Source organism: Triturus cristatus, chromosome 6 (genome assembly GCF_964204655.1).
Source record: "Triturus cristatus chromosome 6, aTriCri1.1, whole genome shotgun sequence".
NCBI lineage: Eukaryota > Metazoa > Chordata > Amphibia > Caudata > Salamandridae > Triturus > Triturus cristatus.
Genome location: NC_140589.1, coordinates 345,717,318 through 345,737,597, shown reverse-complemented (window position 1 = coordinate 345,737,597; position 20,280 = coordinate 345,717,318). Strand labels below are relative to the sequence as shown.

Genomic DNA, 20,280 nt, shown 5'->3' with positions numbered 1-20,280 from the left:
TTTGCATAGAAACATTAATTCTTCACCCTGATATGCTTTTAATTTTTCGGTTGGAATAGTTCCTACTATTAACTCTTCCAAAACTACTTTCAATTTAGACACATCTAAAGGTCGAGGCTCAGCATCTTTTTGCTGTAAACTCCTTAACCATTCACTTAATTCATCAGAAGTAGGACCTACAGGAATCATTTCATTTCGTGTTTGTTCTAAGCTTTTTGGTGACCCTGGTACTGATTCTGTCGTCATTATTGCTCTATTTGCTAGACTCTGATTTATTGTCAAATTTTTGGGAGTACTTTGTTCAGAAATTCCTACCGCTTGTCCCCATGAATTTTCTCTTGAACAGCTTCTTTGTATTTTTATTTCTTTATTACTGTTATAAGGAATCATCAGACAATGCTCACTATCCTTTTGTTTATCAAAAATCGGCATTACAGGTCCTATTGTTACAGGAACAGTTACAGCTTCCATGTTTTTAGTCAATTCCCTAATCTTTTCAGTTAACTCTAAAGTAGTTCTGGCTAATTCAGGGGTACGGGAAGGGCGCCATCAAACCAAATGCAATGCTGCCGTGCCGTCAATGGAACTTCCAGAGTTCTATATGGCCGATACACAGCAGGAGGGGCGCTATGGCTGTATTTATGCCACAAATTATCCACCCCCTCAACTGCAGGAAACGTCACCCAGGATTGCACCTGTTCTCTGTGGGAGACTAAGAATAGAATTGGTGGCCTTTGAGAACTTGCTCCTGCAATACACCATGTGTTCAGTCCAGGAGCCGTTCGCAGCAAAGATCAACCCAAGATAAGGGAAGGTGCTAGTACTTTTCAATTTATGGTCTCTCACGGATATAAAATTAAGATGACGTTTCCTTGGTCCACTAGACATTATAAAAGATTTTTTTAAATTGGTACTTAAATCCAGGCTAGCCATATGATCAACAAAACCCTGCATTAAGATGAGTAGGGAGTTGGGAGTGTGGCGCATAAGGACCGCATCATTAGCATACAGTAGCACGGGGAGTGATTTGCCATTTATTTTAGGGACATCGTGGATCAATGTTTTGAGTGATTTGTACAGTCCGTTAATGTAAATGATGAAGAGGAGGGGGGCTAGGGCGCATCCCTGTCTGACCCCCATGCTTACTTTGATTGCTTCAGTAACTTCACCCTCGCTGCTAATCCTGACCCGGGCCTTAAGATCTTTATGGAGGTGTGTTAAAAAGTGCACCAAGGGCTCGTCCAAACCATAGGCCAAAAGGATGGACCAAACCTTTGACCTATTAACAAGGTCAAATGCAGAGGTCAAATCCATAAAGGCCAGATAGATTGGCGAGTCCCGAGTTATGGTATATTGGCCCATAATTAGATTTAGATTTAGGCATTGTTTATGTTGTGGTCCCCTTGGCTTGCAGCGATAACTTCTGCTTTCATTAAATAGTCTTCAAGGAGAGGGGAAGTGAAAACAAAATCTATAATAGATGAGCAACCCCTCCCTCTGAATGTTGGCTCAGTATGTTAATCCAAATAGATAAATCCCCCGCGGGACGACCAAACTTAGGGGTAGGAGCTACAATGTTGTAACATTGAAACCCATCAATGTGCAGTTCCTGGGTCACCCAAGTCTCTTGAAGCATGACTATGTCCTGTTTATTTACTAGGTGTAGCCAGTCAGGGTCCCCCAATCTCGACTGAAGGCCTGCTACATTCCAGCTCAAGATACTCAATTCTGTGTTGGCCTGGTCCTTTGATAACACTTGCTGATCGTCTAACTTAGCTACAGGGAGAGGGGGCACAAACACCTGCAGATTATCAAGTGGTCTGGTTGATGTTCCAGTGAGGGTGGTTGTCAATCCTGAGTATCAAGTTCGGATAAAACCTGAAACCTATTATATGAGGTGGGGGATACATGCTCATTTACAATGGGCCTAAGTGTTGGTGTATAAAAATAGCCCAGTGGTAAGGAGCAGATGTTGGTACTTTGGTTAGATGTTAACTTGCAAGCTCTCAATAGGTATCGTACCATATGAGGCTTGCAGAAGTTAATCACAATACAGTCACCATCTATGTTCTTGGGGGACGGGCCAACCCACCCGACTCTGCGAACCATGATGATCTCGTTCATGTCAGATGAGGTGGAACCTTTTGTGCTTTGTTAACCAATCCACACACTTGTTAGGTAGGTCAACCCAGGACTCCCTCTGGTCTCTTTTAAGGGTGGGGACACCGGCCAGAACTAAAACATATGGACAGGTGGCCGGGGGCAAACTCAAAACATTTGTATTAGGCCTCAGATGGTTTTTGTTTGAGGTGTCTATTGAACTCCTGCTTGGGTTGCTAGGCGTGATTCCGGCATGAAAGCATTCAGGGTTGATACTGCGCCTTCGGCTGAGGTTCGAATGCAAGTTTGTGACTAGGTCATCTGCAGGTGATACACTACTCCTTAAGTTAGGATTTAATACCGCATCAGGACTGACTGTGCAGCACTCCCTAACTTGTCTGCATGTGAGACAGGTGCTACTTCTGGGGAGACTAGTAGGTACTGGGGTCGCAGAAGCGGGGTGGGAGCAATAACAATGGTATTTGAGTCTGGGTTTAGACTAGTGTTAACAATGAGACCATCCCCCAGGGCAGCCATAGGTTGTGCTGTCGTCATCGGTGGGCTAAGCTTTCCCACAGCTGTATCAAGGCAATCTAGGCGTTCTAAGAGGGAGGTGAATTTAGAGTCAAGCAAATCATTAAATCGCCTAAGCACAGAATCAATATCAATAACAGAGTTCCTAATTGTGTCTCCGCCCCCCCGTTATCCAAGTGCCTCGGTCTGTGTGCTGATGGAACGATGCGAAGCCCCAATATAGCCTTCCCCGGGGGTACCAGTGCTTATAGATGACTGCATTCATGCGGACAAACAGTTACTGGATGCGCTCATCCTGTATGGTTGTTTCCTCTTGGCACAGACAGGTTTCCCACATTTCCTCTTGCGTTTGGTGACCGGATTTTCCACTATTGTAGAAACATCGATAACTTATTTGTTTCTGTATATTGCCAGATGAACTTATACTGGGGTGCATTATGGTCGTAGTGCCTTAGATATTGGGCTGTGGTGAGACATGTTCGTTTACAGGGCCCAGTACAGAATCAGGATCAGATAAAGCCCCTTTGATAGGTGGATTAATCAATGGACCCTCGTTACCCAAAGACAGGCGGTGCTCAGTTAGTTCAATTTCCCCTGACAAGATGTTAACCACCCTTTCTAACATACTGTTGATGCTGCTGCTGATAGGACATGTGTTTGATTGCCCAATGCGCTTCCTCATGGTATAAATTGGATCAATTCGTATATTTCTGGGAAATCCAAAATATTGGACTTGGAGGCACTCACCTCTGGACGATTGGTAACCCAAAAGGGGGTGGCCTTGCCCCGCCTCTTCCTGTCGCTGACAGGTGCAGACTGGCCCGCCCTTGGCCCGGGCACGCCTGTGTCCGTCCCTCGCTGCGGGAGTGCTGGCGTTAATTTATGTGCCTCCAGGCGCTTTTGGTGCACGTAGGAGGCAGTGGCCGCAAAGAGAGCTGGAGATTGTAGTTCCTGGCCCTACCACGGCTACCTCAGGAGCGTCCTGCGCTGCGGGAGTGCTGGAGTGCTGGAGTTAATTTATGCGCCTCCAGTGCATGTAGGTGGCCCGCACTGTGGGAGTGCTGGCGTTAATTTTCCACGGCTGCCTCAGGAGCGTCTTGTTATGTTATCGGGGTCCTCATTCCTTCTGTTAGTTTGAGAGAACATATATAAGAGGCACCTTTTACTGCTGGGGCAGACATTGGCTAAAAGAGACATAGCAAGGCAGTGAAGTGTGACGGCCCCCCCTTCTCTCTCAGCATGGAAAAATGGGCTGGATTTTAGCATGGGGTTAGAGATCCCGATATTCATGGCCAGGGGTTGCCCGCAAAAGCACCCCAAAATCTGGAAAAGATGGGCAGATTATCGAGGTCTAGACTTGGACCCGGCGCCCCCAGTGGATGCATCTGTGTCTACATTGCTGTGCGGGCCTCTAGGGTAAGGGACTGGAGACGTGGTGAGGGAATCGATTTGTTGGGATGGGTGATGCGGTGGCAACTGAAACGTGGTAATGTGTTAGTGCACCGGGGTTATTTTGTGTTTTATGACTATGATGATCATAATGTATAAACCAATTGTCAAGGACAATAATTTGCAATGTCTGCTGTGGCAGGCGTCTCCTGGGTTAAGGAGCACTGCTCTGTATATGACCATTGACATAATATAAATCTGTTATTAAAAAAAAAAAAAGACGAAAGCCTTGAAGTGTAGGATTACGCTACTATTTATAGAATTTTTTTTGTAAGTCAGAATTCATAGATTTAAATAGATTATTATTTTTTAGAATACAAAATGGCTAAAGCAAAAGTGACTGAACATCCACAATCTAGTCTAAAACGTAGATGTATTAATGCTTGCTTCTATAGTGTCTTTCTATTAACATTCATGTGGTTATTATTGACTGTCCTTGTACCTATTCTAATGGTTATTGAAAATGGAAACAATACTAATGATGTAACAAGTGTAAGAATGGGTGATGTCACTAATGAAACCCCTAATACTAATATAGAACAATTGGATGGAAGCATTCTCCATCATGATAAATCAATTAGTGATTTCTCGTTAAATGTCTTTACTAAATTGCTGTACGAGTACATTAACCTCTTGAGTGCCCATGACGAGATGGTCTCGTCATGGGCCGCGGTTGCGCTGTGCCCATGACGAGACTATCTCGTCATGAACCCCGCCCGCTAATGAAAGGGCCGGCACAGGGCGGGGAAAGAGCGGGGCACTCAAGGGGTTAACACAATGAATGTGAGTGATTGTTATGTGTGCATGCAATTACCTTCGTCTGTCTCAGAGGGGGTGACCTATCACCATCTACCTTTAACATATGGTGTGCCTTGTAGTGTACTAGTTAGCCTGTTCTACGTGACGGGGAAGGTCAAATACCACTATTCCAATATAGATTTAGGGCCCGATTCACAGAACTAACTTAAGACAAAATCCTAAACTTACTACCATTTTGGTATTCACAGAAGGCACTTACTCATTTTGGTATTCACAGAAGGCACTTACTCATTTCGGTATTCACAGAAGTTAGGAGTCCTAACTTTAGGACTCCTAAATGCCTTCTGTGAATACCGAAAGTCTTAAAATTAGGATTTTTCTCAGTTTAGTAGTAGTATAGTTAGGACTCCTAACTTTATGACTCCTAAATGCCTTCTGTGAATACCGAAAGTCTTAAAATTAGGATTTTTCTCAATTTAGTAGTCCTAAGTCTAGGACTACTAAATTGAGAAAAATCCTAATTTTAAGACTTTCGGTATTCACAGAAGGCATTTAGGAGTCACAAAGTAAGGAGTCCTAACTATACTACTACTAAACTGAGAAAAATCCTAATTTTAAGACTTTCGGTATTCACAGAAGGCATTTAGGAGTCCTAAAGTTAGGACTCCTAACTTCTGTGAATACCGAAATGAGTAAGTGCCTTCTGTGAATACCAAAATGAGTAAGTGCCTTCTGTGAATACCAAAATGGTAGTAAGTTTAGGATTTTGTCTTAAGTTAGTTCTGTGAATCGGGCCCTTAGTATTTTCAGAAATACCTGTTATTAAGGAACTGAATAAAGTTTTAAGTAGTAAAAATGCACGCTATATGGGAGAGTTCTTCCATATCACTAAAACTTTGGATGTAGAATATACCTATAGAAATAACATGACTTGCAGATTGCGGGTGGAAGAAAAGATTTTTATAGAAATGGTAGAAGATAGAAGAGAAAGTTTCCAAAGAAAAGCTGCTGAACAGAAGTCACAGGTACCACCATGGGCTTTTAGAGAAGGAAATTATGAGAAAGGCGAGACATACGCTGTAATGTCCCAGGACTGGTCTCAAAAGGGAAACATCTGTTTGCTTAGAATGAAAACTATAACAATTATTTCATTGGTTCTAGTGAATGTGAGCATACTTTCCAAATTACCGGATGTTGGGGATTAAAGGGTGGAACTGATCCTGTCTTTCCAGGAGTCTATTATGTGTCTGGTAAGAAAGCCTACTATAGTTTGCCTGCACATTGGTATGGTAGTTGTTATTTTGCTATTGTCTTTCCAAAGGTCTATCACATGGACCGAAACAACAACAAACTAAATGAAGTAAAACAAGGACTAACACGTAACAAGAGAGCGAGTTTCTCGGAAATAGTAGGTGATCTTTTTGGTGCACGGATACCCTCAGTTGGAGTTGTTCTGAATTCACACAAAATTTGAAAATTTTCCACAGTGGTTGATCATTTATCAACAGATACTGCTGGTGGGTTCTTGATGATTGACATGGAAATGGTTGCAATCAGATCAATGGTTTTGCAAAATCGACTTGCCCTTGATATCTTATTAGTAAAAGAGGATGGGGTTTGTGGGATGTTGAAAATTCAACACTGTGTCATAATCCTGTACCTGGTGCCGAGGTTTTACAACAAATGTAGTCTCTACATAGGGCGCAGTTTTCTTACTCTATACAGAGTAAGTATTCCCCAATTAAAACCCACCCCTATCCCGTGCATCCACCAGTCCAAAAGTATGCCTATGTAAAGAATACTGTGTTGCCAATCTAATGATGTGTACATTACATATGAGGTAGTGGGGCTTGTTTACTTTGGTATTTGTATGTAACTGGACTTTGTCAATGCTTGTTGTTCTCTTGGTTGCCATCCGTGATCGTGTCTTTAGTCGAATTATTTATTGGGACAAAACCGCTGAGAAATGCTTCTGATTGTTTGGAAAACAAAAGAGAACGTTTTGCGCTTTACGCGCGCTTTACCCGCATTGCAGGAAAGAAGGACAAAAGACTTCAATCGGCTGTACGTTGCATTGCGTCAGAACGCATGTGAAAGTAACGCCCGTCTTGGGTGCAGTTCGGGTGTGGCATGCCTATATAATGCCACACCCAAGTTCCAGAAGGCGCTTAGCCTTCCGACCGTTGCCGCGTCGACATCTGCATCTTGCCTGGTGAGCCTCGCCGGTTTCCTGAATCTTCAGAGTTCGTCATCAGCATCACGAATCTTGCAGAAAAGAAGCAGAAGAAGGCTAAGTTATTTCTTTATTCTAATATACAAAAGGTGCCCATCGCAAGACAGCAGTAAAAGCCAGTGCGCATTAGAAAAAGATAAAGAACAATTTTTGGAAACTCTTGTTTACCCTAAAGAAAGGATTTCTTTGAAGAAACAAATGGACATTAAGCAAGAAAGACTTTTAAGAAAAAACAATTATAGTGTTGCATGAATCTGTATTATATTTGTTGTACTATTTTCTCATTTTGAAGTACAGAATCACGTGATGGACCATATACAAAAGATGATGCATAGTAAGTGAAAGATGATAAGAGAACCAATAGAATATAATGTGGTGTACTTCTTGTGGATAATAGAATAAAAGCTCATAATCTGTTTTCTCGCACATAGAAAAGAAAAAACAACAGGAACAGCATCATCATTGTCACTACAGACATCCATACAGTGACTACTCCCTTAGAGGACAACACCCCATCACGCGTTGACTTCAGGACGCCATGCCCAATTCCTGTAGATCGCAGGTAGGACATTTATATCACACATATTCTCAGTGTAATGCAGGAATTGTAGGATTAATAGCACAACCCATTTGATCACGCCCTCAAAATATTTCTTGTTGCCTCGCAGGTCGACAACAGGAATTTGTCAGCGTCCGAACCTGGCCCTCCTCCCTGATTTCTTTTAAGTAGCCATAGTGTATTATATAAATCACTGGTTATTACATAGGGGTTCCGGGAGGTTGGCTTATAGCGTCTCTGCGAAATCCTGCCAAGACACCTTACAGGTAAGAGTACAGATTCTTGCAGGTAAGAGTGTATTGGTTACCCTGACACACTGCTGTACATATATCCCTGATAAGAGTAAAGGAATATATAAAAAATATTACGAAATGACATGAAGACTTGACTCAGCTGGAGGTTGACGGTGTTTGGGAGAGACTTGATAAGAGTTTCTCCTCTGTAGGTAAATGGTTTTCTAACTTTGGAAGAATTTATTAGGGAAAATAATAATGCCAATCGTTTCAGTAGCCACAGTATCCTTAATGATAATAACAGCATATAAATATTGTAAGTGTAGGAGTGGAAGAAAGGAAGCGACAAAATCAATGAAGGGCAAGAAAGAGAAAAGAGAAGAGGTAGAATTAGAAGATATGAAAGGAGAATACTGTGATATGATGAAAGATGTAGATGAAAAGGCCATAAAAAGAGAGAAGAATACTGAGTTTTAAATAATTGAAGATGGCACTCGGAATGGTAGGTATTTTATGGTGGCTCCAGAAAGCAATCAGAGGGGGGATTGATGGAGTAAGGGTTCGCAAAAAGAAACCTGCTCGAATTGACACCCCATAATACGTACTAACAGTAAGTAGTAATAGAAAACGAACGTGCTCCATACACAAACACGAGAGAAATAGCTTTTCGCATGTATGCAATAATGTGAAATAATATATGAAAGAACTAAAACGTATTTGCAGTATGCTTTGAACGAAACGAGAAATAATGCTTGACTAGGCCGCAGGTGCATTTCATAGTTTGCATGATGCATCTTGCTCTGGAATAATAAATATTGCCACTTTTTTACTTAAAGCTTATGTTAGGTAACGTTAACAAGGAATAGTGCAAAGGTGGGTGGTAAACAGTGAAAAGTGCACTATCATATAATTAATGAATGTTCATATTCTATTTGCTATAGTGAGCTGGATGATATGCCATTTTCCTTAAATTAGCCGAATAAGGGAGGGGTAAACAAAGGAGTGAATCTGATCTGCCAGAGGCAAGACAGACGCGCTGTGCACAGCAGAAGAGACGCACGGGTTGAAGGCCAATGTGATGATTGTCTGCCAAGTGATGTGACCCACCGTGGGACCAGAGACTCATTCCACGGACGATGCTAAAATGTATTAATCAAAAATGTTTAAATGTATATTGTGTAGAAATCGTGAGAACGAGTCAAGAACCAAGCTATGGGAAAGGATGTAGAACAATAATATGACTAAATTGTAGGTGAAATCACAGTGATGTGACAACACCACCTCCCAAACCCACCAATCCCGTCAAGTTTCATAAAATGTTTTAAATAATGTAGGACGGACATGTAGGTTTTAGGGTATAACCGGGGTGCCTTTAGGGGTGTGGTTTAGACTTGCGGGGAGGAAGAGAAGACGGGTGGGTGCGTCGCTGATCGTCTGTTTGCAGAGAGGCCTATCTGTTCCTGTCCCTGTCCTGCTCCTGGGTTCTGAAATCTTTGTTCCCTGATTCTATTTCGGGGCACCCCCACCATCACCTAGGCCAAGGGGGTGGTTTTCCACAGACCGTTAGGTTTGTATTATTCTGACTCATTCTTGCAAAGTTACTTGCAAATGTATTTTGTCTCTGAAACTTTTGTCTCTTCACCTATCCACTCCGTCATAGGTACATTGATACGTATTATTTTAGACAAAACTATTGTCTCTTCATCTATCCCCTCCGGTAGGTGTATTTTGTTTTGCATTTAATTTTGCTGACACTTTTGTCTCTTAATCTATCCACTACTTCATGCATAATGTCATTGCTTGTATGATGAGTTTGTAATAATTTGAAGTTGCCGATATTCTCTCTCCCTTTGTGAATGTCATTATTTGCATTTTGTGACTGTATGCATTGAGCATTTGCAATAATTTTGAGATAAAGCTTTATTAACTTTACAGAGAGTCTGTGATGATTTAGCTCACTGAAATAGTTAGTTAGAGGGTATTATCATTACCATCAACTATTCAACTAATTGGTTCATCGACCAAATAGAATGAAAGATGATGTATAAGTTAGATACGTATTTTACAACGTCACACATGGATTTTAGAAGTAAAAGAATTTAACTTATATAAATTGACCCCAACGCATCAGGGATTTGGGTGAATGTGTATGGGCCATTGTTCTGTGATATTAATGAGTATTGATGCCTGATCAGGTATTAGCTTCGCACTGCATCGCTGACATAACTGTGAAATGTAAACACAAATTTGAAAATGCAACTGGTGAAAAGGAAATGCTCTGCTCCTCACAAAACATTATGTCCTGATGCAAGCTACAAGTTTTTTCTTAATTTAAAAATCATAGCTATTTGTATATAGTCAATCTACCCAGTTCACATAATTTCAAAATGTATAGCTATTTTACATAGGGGTCGCCAATAATTTTGACCGGTGGTACTTCCTCATTCGCGATATTTAGGATTGGACGATGGAAGTCGTAAATAAATCCCTGCCGCAGCGCCACAGGGAAGCAATTATGGGAAAAGCCGGCTCAGCTCCCGCTTTAGGAGCAGACTCAAATGAAAACACACCCATCAGTGTGCGCGCCCCCGTTCCTTTCGAAGTGCATGAACTCTATGTCCTGGAAAATACCCGCCCCTTTTCACGGTCACGCGGGAAGAATGATCTCGCTCGCGCTTTCACTTCAGGACGAACAGGCTGCTTAGGAGAAGGAGAGATCGTTGCGCGTTCGCGCTCCTGTTCTGTCTGACAATACCAGTAGCGAACGGCTGCTGTGTGTGGCATACGTCATCTTTGTCACCTTCACGTCGAACCGTCGTCTCCGATTACTTCTTTGAGAGGCGGACAGTTTGGGGTGACAAGATTGTCTGCGGCTCCCACCTGTTTCGTTCAGCAGTCAACGCGCCCGTGGCGCTGTTAGTGACACAGAGCGAGTCGCACATAACCAACCTCGGTTCGACGTCAGTTCAGTAAATAAACCCACGCGTCCCCCCCACCCAATCCCCGTTCAGTTTTTAAATTAATCTCCACCAAAGTTTCACACTCGCTTTTCATCACAGACTTGTGCACGCGCCTTGATTTTCCCTTCATTCAGAAAAGGAAAAAAAAAGCACGGCGAGACGAAGGGGGAGGAGGCTGGAGGGAGGTTGGGAGCGGCCCTGTCTGACACAGAGAGAAAGAGATCCCAGGGAGGACGTGAACTACCGGCAGGAGGTGGAGTGAGTGACCCCCGGCAGGCTCCTCACGGCATGGCTGTCTGAGGCTGATGCACTGTGCCCCTGCGAGCGGGAACTAGGGATTCCCCTCCTGCTTCCAGGTCAAGTTGAGCGAGGGTCTCCTTTCTGTGTGTGGGATCGCGCTGCAGCCGGGGCGATGCCGGATCAGATCCCCGTGTCGGAATTTGTGGCCGAGACCAATGAGGACTACAAGGCGCCCACTGCCTCCAGCTTCACGAGCAGGATGGGTCAGTGCAAGAATACGGTGGCGGCGATCGAAGAGGTAAAGGGGCGTGGGGGACCGAGAGAAGGCACCGCCCTACCTGGGGCTTGGGCTGTTAGTGTGCCCGTCTCCGTCTGGGGGCCTCGGGTCATTGGGTTTGTGGTGGTTACGGGCAATACCTCTGGACCGTGAGATACCAACATCTGTGTGAAGGTTGTGGGGCAGCAGGCGGAGTCGAACATTGGGTTAACTCTGGGGTACTTTTGGATAAAAGGAGAACGGAAGCGATAGTAGCGTGCACTGCTATGGGAAACACTGCTGTGGGAAGCTGGGAGAGAGGGCCAGGGTCATCGAGAGGTGGATGTTGAGGCACATATTATTTAAGTTCCTAGCAGTTGGCCTGTGTGTAGGGTTTGAAAAGGTTTACAGTAAACTGGACGAGGACAACAGAGGCCACTGAATGGTCTGCGGCCATCTGTATATATACTCCGATTTAATTTATCAAGGACTTTTTTTGCTTGGGGCGGAGGCGGGTGGGGGGAGTTGCTAGAGCATTCTCTACTGGAAATTAAAGCTAGGCAGGCTGGCGAAAGGGGTGGAATGAAAGGTATGTGGGAGGTTTGGAAGTAAAGGTGAGCTTGCGAGGCCAATGGGGAGGGAGAGGAGAAAACCGGAAATAGGAAGTGGAGAAGGGAAGGGCAGGTATGGAAGAAAAATGACAAGAGGGAATCCGAGGCTGAGTCCCAGCTCCAGAAACTTAAATTGTTAACTTTTGCGCAAGGAACGGATCATTGTTCCACTTTACGTCTGAGATTATTCGAACAAGTGGCTTGATAGACGGCGGAAGTACATCAGTGCTGTAAAGACCTATAAGCGAGAAGCACTTCCTTCCATATAGCTGGGAAGTTTTGCGCACAAAAAAGTCAGCTGTTACATAGGGACCCAGTATGAGAGAACAGTACATTTTAAAACCTAAGCCTATTTTTTTTGCATCAAGCGTTTACCTTCTAGAAACGGAATAACTAAGCAAGGATAACCTGGTTGGTAGTGACTAAATGTAAACCACATAGAATACTTAATAAGATGATATGAGACACCTCAGAGGATGGCAGTAAGTGCCAACAATTGATCAACATCAGATGTACACGTAGCGAGCACAATTGCCTTACCCCACAGGTAACTGCCAATATTAGAAAGCTTAAACTGTATACATTAGAGCCGGCTGATATAAACAGGAGAACAGACTCTACAATTCTGCAAAAAAATACAAATACATCTTCTCTTTTGGGATGGTGTGAACTGTTGTAATGTATTTAATGTATGGGTTTGTGCTGAAAATCAAATGTAAAAAATCAGCTAACGCATGCCTTAGTTTCTATATTTATTTGTGCATTTGCATCTGCTTTTGGTGTGCAATAGTAAACATAATAAGATGCCTGTTAGATTGGCGGCAGGAACCTTTAAAGCAGTTACTTGCCTATATAGGCGTATGACGCATGAGCCGCTGACTCCGTTGCGGGCACTGCAGCAGAAATGGGAGGAGAACTTGGGCAAAGAGATCCCAGAGAAGTTGTGGGCCGAATTGGTTGAGAGGGCGTGGAAAAGTACTAGAAATGCCCGTTTTCAGCTAGTGCACTTTTTCATAATGCATAGGGCGTACCTCACCCGGCTAAAATTAACACATACTTCGATACGGACACAGCGATGTGCCCACGATGCAACACAGAGGGTGCGGATTTCCGCCATATGCTGTGGGACTGTCCCGGAAGTATTGGGAGGAGGTGGTTTCACTATTGTGTGACATTACAGAGAGGGAGCTAGAACTCGCTATAGGCCCTTGCTTGCTGCACTGGTTTCCTCACACATCCAAGACCAAGATCACTAGCAAATGTTTGGATTTGGGTCGTCTTCTGGCCAAAAGAGACATTACAGCACATTGGAAGTCTAGGCGGGGCCCCAGCGTTCAGAGGTGGAGATCTGACCTCCTTAAATGGGCAGAATGCGAGGGCACATTTAGTTTGCAGCTAGCTAGCCGAGCGAAAAGCGACAAAGCTTTGGAGGCCGCGAGGGCCTGGGAAGCACTGGTGATCTTACTGAAAGCCCCGGACACTGATTTAGATGTGGACTCTACGGCTGGTGACCCGGCTATCTCACCCTAACCAATGTATATTCCATACCTGGCTGTCTGTACCTATCATGTCCCTGATTATACCTATCACTGTCGTTGCAGTGTTCCTTGGTATACATCCCGTGTTACCTGTTTTGCGAACTTTTGTGCCCTATCCTGATGCTCTTACAACAATTACTCTGTGTGACACGCCGTGGAACGGGGAGGTATAAGAGGGTGGGGGGTTTAGGATAGTTTTGTTTTCTTTTGTCCTGTGGCTACGGTATTGCTCTCATGTCTCTCATTGATTGTTGCTGCAATGGTTCTTCCTCATTCATCTGGTTGTCACCTGGTGCTATTATCTTGGGGATTGGCACACTAACCTGTTCCCTGTGAATATGTAACTTGCATTTGGTGTCGATCAGAGACTATTATTGACTAATGAGCTCCTGTTAGCCTTTTCATCCTGATTATGTCTGGATGTGTTTGTTTGGAATTAATAAAAATATATAACCCAAAAAAATAAGATGCCTGTTACATATCCTGATATGTAGAATCGGAATCTGCAAACATTTACCCTCGCAGGTGGAGTTTACTATTTGGGATAATCCAACAAGTGTCCAGATTATTCAGGTTCATGATTTTAGGAAAATTGTGGACAACGGATGTTCATTGATTGAGGTGCTAAATTTAGAAAGTTTTTGCAATACTGTACATATGGAGTAAAAGAATGGTCATGTTACCTTCAGTGGACTGACCCAAAGAGGACAAGTCACAAGTGCAGGAGGAACAGATGTGTAGATCTGTAAGTATATATAAAACTGTAGACTCTTATGCTTTATATTTTTTTGAGAATTGGGTCCTGAAAAGCAGATGAGGGTGGTAGGTAAGAAAATGAGATTTCTTAGTACATAACCCAGGACAAATTAGAATTGCTTTAAAAAATATTTTAATTTTTTTCTGCTGATGTTTTGATTTTGGTACTGTTTGTGTGCGGGCATGTGTTGTCTTGATCGGCGGTACGCAGTATGGGAAGTGCATAAATGTTAGAGCATGCATGACTTGTCGTTCCCAGACAGAGAAAGAACACAAACCTTCTCCTAACTTATGGTTGCCCCTGCACATTGTTTTGTATATCTCCTGCAGAATTTTATCAGGACTGACTGGAAACCTAGCCTTACCTTCCTATGAGGTACAAAGGAAATGACAATTGATCTTTGAGATTAAAAGCATACTTTATTTGAACGGACTGGGACACTAACCAGATGCTTTCAAAATGTAATAGATTTAGTGGTAGTGCCCTGTGATCCCTTGAAGTTGGTTTGCTTGTTAAATATGCCAGTGCCAATTAATTGGGCCTACTTTGCAGGCTCTTGGCTTTGTTTTACGTGTATACTGCTTACTTGATTGGGTCTCCTCATCGCACCCATGTCGGCTCAACATTGACATGCATACTAATTTCAGGAAAGAGCTCAAGAAAACCTTTTCGCTTCGTTATTTAACTCAGCCTTTCAGTTTTTTGTAGTGCCCCTACATCAGTGTACTCCAATATTGTCTTCCTTTCATGTTTTCAACTTTGCTTTTGTTTATTTTATTCAGTATGTGAGCAGTTTCTTTGTATTTTTTGTGAATGGTTGAAACTTGCCATTTTTGTTTCTCTGGCCCAGGGATCTGTCAATTTAGAGACTACTGTTATATTTGTATTGATTCCACTTGGTTCAAAACTACTGTTTGACTAAATTACTAATTCCAGACCACATTCATCACGTTCATGTTTTTACTACGCGTTAAATTTGCTTCATTTGCATCATTAATGTTTCCAAAATCATGGATAATTAATCCCACACATTCTAACTTGCGGATTTTACTCATGAAGAAACATTTTATGGACATAAATCTACACAATTTTCATACATTATTGTATTCTATGAAAATATCTCTGGGAAGGTCGAAATCTAACGTTTTCAATTAGTTTATGTTCAGTTCAGCATTTTTATATCTTTGAAAGTCTCGCATCTTTCATTACTGGCATTCCTAACGTTAGGTAAGAGAAAAAGAAAGGGAAAAAGTGCATGTAAAAGTCTTTCTAACTTCATTTATGCAGTTGAAAGGAAGAACAGCGAAAGGAAATAAAAAAGGTGAAAATTAGGATACACGGGTGAAAGAATGAATAGGAGAGTGAATTAATGGAGAGAAGGGGTGAAAGAATGGAGTGAAGGGGTGAAGGATGGAGTGAAAAAGTGAAACAATGGGTAGTTGTATGGGAAAACGTATGTACGTTATGTTATTGGTGTTTTTATAGCTCACCAATCAGCCATGCGGGTATCAGCACATGTAGGAATCAAGGAGTGAAAAGATTGACAGATAAAAGAATGAATGAATGGCGAGATGGAGAATAGACAGATAGTATGTGTGAAAGGATGTATGAAAGGGTGAAAGGATGTATAAACGGGTGAATGCATGGGTGTTGGATGGAAAGGTGGAGGGATTGACAAATGAATGGATGAGTAGATAGAAGGTTCAACGGATTGATAAATAGATGGATCAGAGGAGCACCTGAAGGGTAAAAGGAACCCTTCTATGCAATGTGAGGTTTGCCACTTTGCATCCTCATTGTAGAGTTATGGTTCAAGTGGGGGACGGAGGGGGTGGTGGTATTTTAATTCTGTAGCCACTCCCTTGATGCTTACTATGGTAACTCAGCTGATAATAGAACCAACTTTACCACCAACACTGAAGAATTCTTGCACAGCCCCTCTTTTGCTCCCTTACAGAAAGCAAATGCACCACAGGACCTGTCAGAAAAGCACAAATACTCCATATATTGGGCACAAATTGTTAAAAGCATCATATCGTTCTAAATTATTAAAACTTAAAACACAGTACGAGCAACAGGTTCGGAAAAAACTCTAGCGCTTAATTAAAATGTATTGACAGTGCGCAAGTGATCTGTCAATACTGTTAATAAATGGATGTCCCTTGAAGCCCATCAGCCACAACTACAAGACGCTATAAACAATAACTTAAGTGCCTCCGGGGAAATGCAAACCATAAATCACACTGCAGTGACTCTATAGCTGGAATGAGTCTAGAGAAGTATGCTGGAAGAACAGGGCTATTAACGTAAAAGCTCCCTTACTGGCCTATCAAATAGAAGGGCAATAAGCAGTTATTATTTTAGTTACGTCTCCAAATGCAGAAATTTTGATTTGTTTAAGATCACTGTACCACATCTTCAGTAATCTGTTGTTGAGCAATGTGTGCACAAAACTGAATAAAAAAAATTCATTTCAGGAGAAAAGCGACTTGATGATTACAGACAAATATAAGCATTATGTGCCCAGTACCACTGCCACCTCCCAAAAACGTAGTTTTTTTTTGCAACTGCAATACATCATGACATCACAGGTATGCAGCATAAAACTCTAAAAACAAAATCGTGTCAGAAGTCCATTTAAAAAAAAGAAGCAAGATTTTAAACAATTTAGTTTCATGGTGTTATGTGCTGTGATTTCTGAACATCGCGATTGATCTGATGGAAGAAGCATCTTATGGTCTCTTGCTGGACTCTAAACAAGTTATTCATTTTAATAAATTCCTAAAGTATGAAGTGAATGTAAGGGGGCAAATTCCATGAGTAATAACTTTTGGCAAGTTTTTAATTTGTATAACTCTAACTTTGTGTACCAAACAGGTTCTGCAGGATTACCAATTAGTTTGAGTTGGGCATATTTTACTAATGGTTACAGTCCCTAGAACCTGCTGTTTTTCACACTACATTTATTTATTTATGCGTTTTTATATAGAGCAAACTTTACCCGAAGGTGTCAGATCGCTTTACAATAGAGCCAGTTATATTACATAAGGACTTCAGAGTACATGCATTACAGAAAAGATACGAAACAGATAACCTCTAAACTCAAACAGAATGGTAGTAAGTACATATGTCTACGACAGATAATTGTGGTTAGAGTTACATCTACAAGTTACAAATCCACTCAAGATTACATTTTAAAAAGAGTTAAAGCAATTAGGGTTGGACAATTATATATTAAAACGGGGATGTGGAATTCCTATTGCCCTATGCCCAGGACATATTGTTTGGGGTCAAGGGGTTTTCATGTGTATTTTGTCCTTGGGACAAGTAGGCCCAAACCCCTGCAGCACAAACCCTTTGGCTGCCAGTTTGCAGTCCCACATTATGGATTAGGGAAGGGCACTGTTTGTAGTTAAGGTAATATTTTTGTCCATATGTTAATGCTGTTCAAACTTGCATTTATGGTATGGTTCATTAATTGAAAGCCTTTATTATTAGGGTGAGCGCTCTAAGAAATTGTTGTAAGCTCTGACTGCACTACTGACAGTGGTTCCAGTATAAAAATGCGCACACACGTTTTCAAAGTTTAGCAATATGAGGGTATTTATTATGCTCCCAGAACGCTCTCTGGTTTGATGCAAATATTTGTAGAAGCTTGAAAGCAAGATTGAGGATTATTTGCTTTCAAAGTAAAATGTTCATTAAAAATGAAAGCAGGGAAAAGAACATTTCTCAAAACTACTGTAAAATTTCAGGTACCATTTCTTTGCAGCATCAGTTAGTAACATGTGTTGATGTATGCTAGTATTTCCCAAAAATATTCATAATGGAAAATCAGTGTAACCAGTTTCAATAAGATTATAGGAAACAAAAATAAACCAGCATTAGCAAAACAAGTAGTTCTGAAATTTGTGGTCAGCTTTTTGGTTTTGTCAATGTGTGACTTGTTTTGGCATGGTTTTTGTAAAACCTTATTGGTGTGGGAGCTGCCGGGCCCTCACCATTATAACAAACATTGGCAAAATAAAAATTGGTCTCAAAAAGCACACACTGCTACTGTAGTTACCGGCAATGAACAAAACTTTGTGTGCCAATATGCTCCTTGTGAAAGAGCAGAATGCTGTCACAGTGAAGCCAGCCGATACAGAGAGATAGACAGAATTTTAATAAATGCAAAAAGGTCATGGTCAAAGCCAGACCAAATTAGGGGCCCAATTATTAAAGAAAGTCTCAAAAGTGCACCATGGTATCTGTCCTTGCATTAAGTGCAGCTTTACGGTTTTCGTGACTTCCCAAGAATTTACAGAAGTAGGACAATAAATAGTACTTCTAAAAAATATTTGTGAACTGCATTTTAGCATGAGCAAATATGCATGTGTAGATTTGCTGATGCGAAAATCCGAGTGTTTGCAAGTTCACTTTCCCTCCAACCACTTTTTTCCCAACTCTGGAAGAAGGTTTACGTCTGCCATTGTCAGGAGTAAATTACCAACATTTCTCAGTATGGGATAAGAGTAGAGAAGAGTTGTTGAAAACCCTTAAAACATGCAAGTTAGTAGGCTTGCACAGACTCAAAAGGGCATTCTAACCCTTGAACTATCGCTTACCACTGCCTTCAGCCAGTATGTAGATCTGCGGAAACGTGGCAAAATAAGGGGATTGCAAGTATTCAAACACTACTATGGAAGGAGCCCTGGCATAATCAGAGGCTATATCAGAGCTCTTATATAAGGAGATTGCTGCCATAATTTTTCGCTGTACTACATGGCACCAAAGGGGCAAGTGGATTTTGTTACAGGGCAAGTAGATTTATGAAGCAACCAGCCCCATGGACAAGTAGATATTTTATTAAATTCCACCCCCTGGATAAAACATTAGCGCTCGCATTCCACAACGGAAAGCAGGAAAAACGACTTAACTGTAGGCTGCCAGCAGTGAAGAAAGAGGCGGATCACAGAGAAGGAAGGACTATTACTGCCACAGGAGGAACCGGTTTGGCCACCGTTGTGGACTACTGTTGTATTGTGATTGGTTATTTCAGAAGTATACTCCCAGAGACTCTTGGGACTGTTAGTTATGTGTTTTTTATTTAAAAAAAGAAAGATTAAAACAGATGTTTTAAAAAGGCTGCTATATTAATAAAGCGAAGAGAGTTTAGCAGCATAATCCTCGCCTCCGGTCCTGACTTAGAAGTAGTTTATTTTTGGTAAATTTTGAAATTGATCCGCCTAAGAAACCTATGTGTTTCGATAGCGTTGCTATCCTTCTTTTTTTTAAAATTTTTTTTACAAAGTTCCTTTCTTTAGAAAAAACAATTTTATTATTAAAAAAACCATTTTGTATAGCCTTTTGCTTTCAATACATTGGTAGTAATCACACACCCAGACAATGCACTCTAAATTACAGCCCCATCATCCATTGTTCTCAAGCCCACAGCACCACTTGCCCCAATTCTAGGTATGTTTCTGTGCACAGCCTCTTGCTTGGCAAATTGTTTGTTACATTTTGGCACACCAGTCCAACCCCCAGCTGCCACTCGGCCAAGTTGGGAGCCTGAGCGGATTTCTGTTTGTGGGCAAGGTACCCTCTTGGCAACCACTGTGGCCACTCCCACCGTTATCTGGTCACAACATGGACCACCAAAGTTCTCCAATATACTAAACAGACCCACCCTCTGGGTAAGGTCCACTGATCTGTCAAAGAACTGTGAGAGTGCTCTCTCAGCATATTGCCAGAACCTTATTATCTGGGGGCAGGACCATACTGCTTGAAAATAATCTGCTTCCGCTTAAGTGCAGCGAAAACAGGTGACTTGGGAATTTTTTTCGGCATGCCACAAACTGTTGGATGTAAAATAGGTTGTGTGTAGGTAGTTTAGCTGATCTGCTGCATTTTGTAACCAGCATTTGCAATGCAATAGGTCTCGCATTTGCGAAATTTTAAGCTATTGGCATTGTAAATGACAATGCCTTTTATTTATCTGTTTTTAAAACAAACCAACACATAGATAAAAGGTTTGTCATTTTCAATGCCAGTAGCTCAAAGTCTTGC

General features: G+C 41.9%; 1 protein-coding gene across 5 annotated transcripts in view; it reads left to right on the top strand.

The window, feature by feature from the left end:
* The first annotated feature begins 10,510 nt into the window (after positions 1-10,510).
* ASAP2 (ArfGAP with SH3 domain, ankyrin repeat and PH domain 2) overlaps positions 10,511-20,280 on the top strand; it is a 1,162,669-nt gene continuing 1,152,899 nt past the window's right edge. For 4 of the 5 annotated variants that reach the window (XM_085610735.1, XM_085610732.1, XM_085610734.1 and 1 more), the window contains exon 1: positions 10,511-11,365. In XM_085610735.1, coding sequence (XP_085466861.1) covers positions 11,240-11,365 — 126 coding nt within the window. In that variant the 5' untranslated portion in view covers positions 10,511-11,239. The remainder of the gene's footprint in view (positions 11,366-20,280) is intronic. The other variant, XM_085610733.1, reaches the window with a different exon arrangement.